The following is an 8981-nucleotide window of genomic DNA, read 5'->3' as shown; positions in this document are numbered from 1 at the left end:
AGGCAGGGAGCAGCAGGTTCAGATTCAGTGTTGACAGGTGCTCGGTGCTTGTCTGCAGACAGCTAGGAGGACAGGAGGCAACAAGACCACGTGGGCTCCAGGCAAGAGATGCTGATGGCTGGGCCAGACTTGTGGCCTGGGCAGAACAGTGGCCACAGGCAAGGGAGAATGTGGCTAATTCAGGAGGGAAAGAGCAGGGTCCCTAAGACTTGATGGACTGGTTGGAAGGGGAGAGGAAAGAGGTTTAGATGACCACTGTGCTTGAGAGGGGAGGAGCAGGAATAAGGGATGCCGGAGGGGTCTGGGGAGGTGACTAGCTGCTGGCCCAGGCGGGAGCCCCAACCCCCAGAGGGCAGGGGGCCAGGGATGGAGGAAAGCCAAGCCGGGAGACTCAGGGACGCCCAGAGCAGGCAGGAGTAGCAGGTGGTGACAGCAAGGATAGGGACACTGTCCAGGCTTTGGATCCCAGAATTGGTGTCCCCAGGAAGAGCAGTGAAGGAGGGGGTCAGGCGTTGGGTGGGGCACTGAGCGAGCCCGGTGTGGGAGGGAAAGCGGTGAGGCGGAGGTGGGGTCGGTGGGGGCGGGGAAGGGAGGAGGCCGCAGCCTCAGCCGAGCGCGGGCAGCTCGTCGGGAGTCGGCGCTTGGAGCCGCCAGTCCGACGGGGGTGGCGGGAGGGAGGCCCTGGAGCCCCAGTGCCCTCACGGTGCCCCGAGGAGGCTCCGCCCCCGGGGATGGGCTGGGTCCCTCCCGAGGACGCCTGGCTCCCGAGGGCACCGTCGCATCCCCAGGCTCCGCTGCAGGGCCAGAGGGCGGGAGCGCCGGCTCGAAGGCTGCGTGGCCCCAGGACCCGGCTCCGCCCGCGTGGGGCGGTGGTCCAGGCCCGCCACTTCCCGGAGTCCCCCACCCGCCCCCGGCGCACAGCCGGGTCTCATTACCGCCCCTCCCCCTCCCGCCAGCCCCGCGCGCCGGGGGGTCCCCGGGCCGGGGGAGGGGCGGGCTATAATCTATCCCAGGCCGGAAATTCTTCCCGAGGGGCCCGGGCGCGGAACCTGGAAGTCGCCCGCACCGCCCCTCCGCCTCCGAGCCCGCCCCCCGCATCATGGAAACTGGGCGGCCAGCCGACCCCCGGCCCGCCGGCTCCGCATTCCTGCTCCAGGGGCGGGCGGGGCGGGCGGGGCGGGAGGGCCGCGCCCCCGTCAGGCCGGCCTGCGGGGCCGCGGCCCTCGGGACCCTCCCCTTATGCGGGGCGGCCGCGGCTCCCCCGCCGGCCTGGGCGCGCCGGTCTCGGGGCGGCCCGCCACGTCCACTCCGCGCGGGGACGCCCGGCCCGCGACTGCCGCCCACCGAGGGCGTGCGGGGTCGCGACTCTGCCCTCGGCGCCGGATGCGCCTCTCAGCATCTGGCGGGGCGGCGGCGCTGAGCCCATTTTGCAGATGACGGCAGTGAGGCTCAGACCGCGGGAGCGCCGTGGGGTCGCCGCTTCTGCGAGGCGGCTGTGCGGATTCCGCATCCTCAGTCTGCAGGCTCGGGCTGCGGGGTCCTCGGTCCTGGGGTCTCAGCCTCCCCACGGAGGAAGGGGGCGCCCTTCGGGCCTCTGCAAGCGATGAAGCTGCGGGAGGGAGTGGGGATGGCAGGACTCGGGTCCCCAGAGGCGCGGAGTCACCAGGCGCGCACACAGCGCTCACCTGCGCCCCTCAGACCTGAGTTGCCGCCTTTTCGCAGCGTGGGGGCCGGGCCCTGCGCGACCCGGACGGTGCCGGGGCCCCGGGGGCGGGGCCGGGGCGGAGCCGGGGCGGGGCCGGGTTCCGTGGAGACCCAGGCGGCGCGGGGAGGCGCGGCGCGCGCACTCGCGCCCGGACCGGCCGAACTAGGTGAGCCGAGCCAGGATCCCTGGGTTTGCTCCCCACTTTCCCTAACTTTCTGTTTGGCCCCTCCCTCGGCACGGCCCCGGGGCGGCAGCGCGGTCCTCCCTTTCCCCCCGACCGGAGTGTGGCCGCGGCCGGTGGCGGGAGAGCCCCAGAGTACGGCGGACTCGGCCCCGAGCAACTTCCCGCGACCCGGGACGGTCAGGCTGTGTCTCCAACTTTCTGCCTGCGTGGGGTCCCCATCGTGGACTCACCCTCCAGAGTCCCGGGGTCCCTGAGCATGTCCCCATCTCTTCGCTCTGTGTGTTTTCATCTCCCTCCAGGCAGGGACGCGCCGGGGCCTAGGGGTGACATTTCTGGAGTTAGGGCCGGGGCGCCAGCTCTGGCTTGAAGCGGGTGGTCACTTCTGTTTCAGGCTGGGGACATGCTCAGGGATAAGGGGAGAACGGACTTCACCTCCTTCCAGGACGCTCTGTGGCTGTGCCAAGAAGTGCCCGGTGCCCAGGGCTAGGGTGCAGGAGCCTGGCGACGGCCCTGGTGAAGTCCCCGCCTCGTGCGGCGGTGTGACCCCGGCGGGCTCCTCAGCCTCTCTGGGCCGCAGTTTCCTTCTGTGAAACCAGGCTTCGGCCGCGGCAGACGCTGCGGTTCTCGCTAGGCCCGGCCCCTGTGTGAGCGAGCGGGGATGGTGTCCTGCTTTGAGCTTCGGGGTGCAGATGGGGCGTGGGTAGGGTAGCAAGGCCTCCTCCTTCCAGCGCTGCAGCTGTTTAGACACCAGACGGGGGCGGAGGGCGCACCAGTGGACGCGAGGTCCTACCCTCTGCTCCTGCGGGCTGGGCGCCTGGGTGGGGGCCGCGCTCCCTCCCACAGCCTCCCTGTCGTGGGGCCACCCCGTGCGCGCAGCCCGGCGGCTCCTGTCCCGGCCGGGACCCAGGCCTCGGGCCGCAGGGCCGCGCGACCAGCAGCCGGGAGGCGCTTCAGCTGTGTGGCCCGGACCCGGGCGGCCTGAGGCACAGGGGCGGTGCTGCTCTGGCCGGGACGCGGGCCACTGAGGCCTCGGGCGGAGGAGGCCGGAAAGGAGGCCAGGCGGCGGGAAAGGCGGATGATTCATCTGGAGGATCCCGAATCGGAAACGCCGCAACCTGGGAACAGCCTTGCCCCAGCCGACGGGAGAGCGGGGAGGGGAGTCCATCCGGCGAGGCCCTGCGCCCCGGGCCGGCAGCCCCCTGCCTCCCGCCCAGCCGCTGGGGAGGGAGAGGCCTCTTTTGCGCGGAGTTGACAGCAATCCTGGACAAAGTCCGGCGCTGCCTCCTCTCCTCTGACTGCCTGGTCTTGGTCAGAGCGGTCTTCTCGGAGTCTAGCTCAAGTCTGTCCTGCTGCAGCTTCAGTGCTGACCGAGGTCTGGAAGGAGGGGGCGGGCAGGGAGAGGCTGGAGTCGGTGACATCCCCTCCTTCCTTCCCACGCTGCGGTATGTAAAGCGCAGTAGGGGGGAGGTGGGGCCCACGAGCGACCCCTGCGGACTAGGGCGGCCCGAGCGCCCCTCCCTCAGTGCCGTGCCGCCACGTGCGGGGGTGGGGTCGAGCCCGGGCGGTACTTACCCAGGAGACGCCGCTGCCTGGGGCCCGCGAGGCTTCCCGAGGCCCGGGACCCGCGCGGGGTAGCAACGGGCGCAGGCGGCCGGAGCCCCGCAGCCGGGGATGCGCCAGGGAGCAGCCCGCGCCCCCCTCCCTCCTCTCCGCCAGCAGGCCGGGCCAACTCCGGCTTCTGCCGCGCGTCCCTGGCTCGGTGCTCCGCTGCGGAAAACCCGAGCGTTGGAGGCTCCCCGCCTCGCAGCCCGGGAAAATCCGGGGGTGGCCGCCAGGGATCTCCAAGCGGCCTGGGCGAGGCGGTCCGAGCTTCCCTCCCGGATTTGGGCCCCGAGCCTGGCTCCCCGAACCTAGGTCCGTCGGTCCAGTCCCTGCCAACCATCTTCTCTCCGCAGAGCGCCCAGACGACAGCGAGATGACGGCTGGGAGCCCCGGAGACTGCGGGGAGGTGCGGAGGAGCCCCGAGGGCCGCGTCTCCCGCCTGGGTCGCCGGCTGGGCCGCCGCCGGCGCCCGCGCTCCCCGCCCGAGCCTCTGCGGGTGCGGGCGCGGCTGCGGCTGCGCTCGCCGTCGGGGGCGTTCGCCGCGCTGGGGGCGATCGTGGTATTGGTGGGCATGGGCATCGCAGTGGCCGGCTACTGGCCGCACCGAGCCGGGGCCCCGGGCCCCCGGGCCGCCAATGCCAGCTCACCCCCCCTGAGCGAGCTGCGACGCGAGGGGCGCGGCGCGGGCCGGGGCCATGGCCCGCACGAGCGGCTGCGGCTCCTTGGGCCGGTGATCATGGGCGTCGGCCTGTTTGTGTTCATCTGCGCCAACACGCTGCTGTACGAGAACCGAGACTTGGAGACGCGACGGCTCCGCCAGGGGGTGCTGCGGGCCCAGGCGCTCCGGCCCCCCGACGGCTCCAGCTGGGACTGCGCTCTCCTTCCCAGCCCGGGCCCGAGGACTCCAGGAGTTCTAGGCTGCGCAGAGCCAGAAATTTGGGACCTGTCCCCACGTCGGGGTACCTCTCCCGTCCCGTCAGTGCGGAGTCTGCATTCAGAGCCTGCTAATCCTCGCTTGGGGTTATCTGCCCTGTTCAACAGCTACCCGCTAAAGGGCCCGGGGCTGCCCCCACCTTGGGGTCCCCGGACCCAGACTGGCCACGTGATTATCACTGTGCAGCCTTCTGGTTCCTGCATTGAACATTCCAAGTCTCTGGATCTGGGCCTTGGGGAGCTCCTCCTTGGGGGCACAGCAGCTCGGGACTGCGCTCACCGAAGCTGGCCACGGCTGGACCGCCTCAGTCTGGGGGGGTATGCCAAATTGGGAGGAGGGGACTTGGGGGCCCGGGTCTGAGGAGCGGAGAGACAGCCTGCAATGAGGCTGCAGCATGGACCATGGTAATAGGACCAGAGGACCAGGAGTCCAATGTTAAGTAGATGCTTCAGTCACATCCCAGGCCGGGGATGGATGGATGTTCTGACCACAGCAGCTGCTGAGGCATCCTGACCTGCATGTGGGCAGAGAAATGCCAACCGCATTAGGGCCCTGTGAGCTGGAGAGAGGGTTGTTTCAATGTGGAGAGTGGAGACTAGCAGGACTCCGCCTCAGGAATTTCTTCAGCTTCCATATGTGGCCTTAGCTCTGAGAAGGCTTGGAGGTCCAGACTGGGGTGATTGGGAGATGCACCTGGTGTCTTGGCAAACCCCAGATGGTGGGCGAGGACTCCTAATACTTGGAGGTAGGTTGGAGCAGGCTCCCTCCAAGGTGGCGCTGGTGACAGGGTTTGGGCCTCTAGGAAGATGAGCAATGGGGTGGAGTTGAGACCGTCCACTGCCATCCAGGATGGGGACTGAGCCTTTAACTCCCACCGCCTCAATCCCTTAGCCATGCGGGGTGTATATCCCATTAGGGCTACACTACTGCCACTGCCTTCATGTGAGGTCTGGCTCCTCCCCAAAGAGGTCTGAGAAGCCCCTTTCTCTCTCTGCTTAGCTTACTTTAGAAAATAGCTTGAGTTTAGGTCTCCCCCACCCATGTTTAATTTTTCCCAAGTTGCTTATAGGGGAAGAGAAATTTAAAAGTAGGTCACTCCTCACAGTCAGTCTTTTTTTAATGTTTATTGAAAAATGCAATACAAGAAGCAAGACCAAACACATACCTAAACACTACAGCTACTTCTCCTACAAAAGGCCAGAACAGCAGACCTATTTCCTATGTAATCTAAGGATTTTGCCACTTTGATTCTGCTGCCATAGTTCCTATTTTATCAAGAAATGTAAACTACTTGATATGATTCATAATTTTTTTAAAAATTTACAAAGTTCCTTCATTTTTGTCACCAAAATAATACATTTGAGAGATCTGTAAAAACAACCAGCCTGGGGCTGAGATCCTGGGCAGAGATTTCCCATGAGCATCAAGGGGTGCTGGTTAGGCCACAGCTCTGGTTCCATTTGCAAGGTGGACTGTTGTCTCCTCACCCCCAGCCACGGGTAGGCTTCCCCCAACACAGTGATGGGCCTCAGGGAGGGGCCAGGCAAAGGTGCCCTGCCAGGTCCCTGCAGTTAGTTAGGCTCCCTGAGCCCTCGGCTTTTGGATACAGGTCTTGCTTTGTGGGTGGGTGCCAGAGACCTCATGTGGTTTGGAGCAAATTTTATTTCTCAAGTGAAAATAAAACTGCAGTGAGAGTTGTTACTGTGGTGTGTCTGAGTCACTTTAGGAAAATTGTTGCCAAGTTTCTGACCCTGGAAATGTAACTCTCCTCTCCCTCTTCACCATTTCTATCTGGACAGAGTCTGTTTTCTTCACATACACACACAACTGCAGAAAGAAAAAAAATCCAAACAATCGCCAAATCCAAAGTTCTGTTGCCAGAGACGGAGGAAAGGGGAAGAGGCCTGGAAGGACACCCATCTTGCTGGGCTTGTCCAAATCGTGGCTGCTCAGGGCTGGTCCAGTTAGAGACGAGGAAGGAGAGACAAGTGAGCCGGTAACAGCTGAGGGAAAGTTCAGCACTCCTCCCCCCACCCCCCATGGTCCTGTGCTGTGAAAGCTGCCACATTGATCTGGATGGCAGATTACTCAGTATGCCAAGTTTTTAAATGGCTGCACTGTGCCCTCTTCCTGTCCCCCATCTGCTTCTTTCCACAGGTTTCAGCTTTGGGAGCCCCAGGAGCTCTGGTTTGTTCCTGAGATAGGACAACCTCCTTTCCCTGTCTGTCCTACATCTCACCTGTGCTCTTCCCTTCCCTCCTATTGGTAGTAACAGTGTCACCTGGATACCAAAAGAAAAATGCACACACCCGAAATCAGTTCAAACCAGCTGAGTTTGTGTAAACCAAACAAAAGTCATCTAGTAGAGACTTTGGACGCCTGCCTCCTGCTCCCAATATCAGGAGCAGAGGTTTAGACTTCTTTCTTGCTCACTGCCCCGGAGCCCCCAGGGACTGCTGTCCCAGACCCACTGTCTATCTCATGAAATTCACTTCTAGCCTAGAATTAGGATTCTAAGAAGCCTCGAGGCAGATCTGTTTGTAGGAAGCAAGCTGGAACATCAGAGAAGCCCTATTGAATAAAAATGCCCCCAAATCCTTTCAAGGAACCAGGAACATCAGTTCTCATTTTCAAAACCAAAACGAAAAGAAAGAGGAGAAGAAAGAAGGAAATGAAAAAGAAGAGAAACTAAGTCCAAAACCCACTACAAAATCAAGCCTATAAAACCTGACAGACCTTCGATGGTGAGTGGGAGTGGCACTGGAGCTTGTGCCCCTTGTCATGTGGTGTCCTGGGGAGGACACCCTAACTCATGTGGGGAGGGATGCCCTAGAAGCCAATTCCCTTGCTCCAGAAGGGTGTCCTCAGCAGGTGCCTGTTGCAAGAAGAAAGGTCAAAGAACAGAACCTCCTCTCTGAGCCACATTCCTTATCATTCGGGATGAAAGAGGCCCAGGGATGGTCACCTGGAAATACTTCTTAGGATCTGATTGAGGTAAACCACCTTTTCCCTATGTGAAGTGCACACTCTCAGAACTAGAAAACCTTATTTTAAAAACCTCATTACATTTCCTTCTGCAAATCACCACTAAAAATGTTCCATTAAGCTTTTGGCCAAAAGTCCCTACTTTTTCGTGAGTTTTGTTCTCCTGAGATGGGAGCTGGAGGAGCACTTAGCGGAGCCACTGCTGCTGCTGAGGTAAGAGGGCAGATGGAGAGGTGAAGGCCACAGAAATGGTCAAACATTCACAGTATCAGATATAACTTAAGCAATTTCTTATGTCTTTGACCCAAAGAAACTCCGAAAAAAAAAAAAAAAAAAACAGGAGAGGAAGGAAAAATATTACATTCTTAGCAGAGGTCTCTGCCTTACCAAAACCACCCTTAATAAAGGGACAGGGATATTTTTCTGGGGTCTGTGGGTCAGGGCAGTCACCCTGCCTGACATTTTAGTAAAGTCACATCATTGGCTCTGAGAAAGAACTGGTTCATAAAGTTTCTGCTGTCGTCCAAAGGCTATAAGACTAGGGGAGGAGCGTGGAAGTTCCTTCCACTGTGCTGGCTTTGGCCTCCAACACAGCTGACAGAGTCTTTGGAGGGTTTCCTGAAGAATTCTGTGGACCCTGTCAGTATTGGGCTTGGAAATACATGGGCAGAGGCTAGGCTGAAGGGGTCACAAGCCACCCTATAAAAAACCAAAAACTCTTTTAAAACAGTCCATAAAGTGAAAAGTTGAAGAATATCTGATATCACAATATAGAAAAAGGTCTTCAAAAGCATCAGTGATATCTAGAAGAATCTCTTTGTATAAACTCCAAATAGAAAATGAAATTAATTTTCTGGTGGTTTAGAATAATCTTGAAAGTCTGAAGTCTATTGCAGATTAGTAGCTTCTTTATCATTTCGCTGGTTTCTCTTAGATGGGAGAAGGGCAGAGAGTTAGGGGTAGGATAGTTCCTAGAAGAAAGAAAGAAGCAAAATTTTAAACCCTGCAAAGGAGGAAAGCTTCCCAGTTCCACTGCAAAGTTCTTGTGGCCATAAGTAACAGTCAGGACCTGAGTGGTTTTTAGGACACAGTCCTACCTGGTGATTGGTGGCTTCTTCAATTCATTTGTAAACTACTTTTAGGCATGAATTTATCTGGCTCCCTGGCTCCCAAAAAGCAGCTTCCCTGCCTCCAACTCTCTAGTCTGGCCCCCAAACTTCATCCATTCCCCCCTCCCTTCCCAACCCACTCATCTCCAGACAGCCTGGCCCTGCTCTTGTTTTTTAATCCTCCGCTGGCCCTCTCAGGTTCTGGCTGAGACACCTGTGACAGCAGAGAGCAGAGCAGTAGGAGATGTGCGAAACTCAGGAGGTGGATGGGGGTTTCTATCCAAGTTTGGGATCCCCCCTCTCACCCAACACCGCTGGCACTGCTAAAGGCAAGGGGACACAAACAACCTGGCTGCTTTAAGTGGAGCCAAATACTTAACGATCTATCTCCTCATCAGTCTCTCCTCTGATTTTACTTCCTACAGTCCTGGTGTGGACACCTCTTTGGGGAGATGAGCTCCT

At 60.2% G+C, this 8981-nt stretch overlaps 3 protein-coding genes across 7 annotated transcripts in view; 1 reads left to right on the top strand and 2 right to left on the bottom strand.

Moving 5' to 3' along the window:
- Positions 1-1812: 1812 nt before the first annotated feature.
- Positions 1813-6126, top strand: TMEM200B (transmembrane protein 200B). The gene is made up of 2 exons (XM_012750498.3): positions 1813-1871; positions 3845-6126. The coding sequence occupies exon 2, from the start codon at positions 3865-3867 to the stop codon at positions 4783-4785; it is 921 nt and encodes a 306-aa protein (XP_012605952.2). The 5' UTR covers positions 1813-1871; positions 3845-3864; the 3' UTR covers positions 4786-6126.
- On the bottom strand, positions 1895-3916 carry LOC142862634 (uncharacterized). The gene is made up of 2 exons (XM_075995909.1): positions 2322-3916; positions 1895-2206 (listed from the first exon to the last, which is right to left on the bottom strand). The coding sequence occupies exons 1-2, from the start codon at positions 3052-3054 to the stop codon at positions 2175-2177; spliced, it is 765 nt and encodes a 254-aa protein (XP_075852024.1). The 5' UTR covers positions 3055-3916; the 3' UTR covers positions 1895-2174.
- Positions 5534-8981, bottom strand: part of EPB41 (erythrocyte membrane protein band 4.1) — a 204283-nt gene continuing 200835 nt past the window's right edge. For all 5 annotated transcript variants that reach the window (XM_075995895.1, XM_012750476.3, XM_075995880.1 and 2 more), the window contains one exon: positions 5534-8381. The gene's annotated coding sequence lies outside the window, so the exon portion shown is untranslated. The remainder of the gene's footprint in view (positions 8382-8981) is intronic.

The sequence above is a fragment of the Microcebus murinus genome, chromosome 2, assembly GCF_040939455.1.
Source record: "Microcebus murinus isolate Inina chromosome 2, M.murinus_Inina_mat1.0, whole genome shotgun sequence".
NCBI lineage: Eukaryota > Metazoa > Chordata > Mammalia > Primates > Cheirogaleidae > Microcebus > Microcebus murinus.
Note: the sequence above shows the minus strand (reverse complement) of the source record. Positions and strands in the feature narration are given on the sequence as shown.

Excerpts from the sequence above, each read along its gene's own strand:
- LOC142862634 (XM_075995909.1), bottom strand. The coding sequence starts at position 3,054 with ATGGACTCCCCTCCCCGCTCTCCCGTCGGCTGGGGCAAGGCTGTTCCC. Across the intron at positions 2,207-2,321 it reads ACAGAGCGTCCTGGAAGGAG|GCCCCGGCGCGTCCCTGCCT; the intron begins GTGAAGTCCGTT and ends TGTCACCCCTAG.
- TMEM200B (XM_012750498.3), top strand. The coding sequence starts at position 3,865 with ATGACGGCTGGGAGCCCCGGAGACTGCGGGGAGGTGCGGAGGAGCCCC.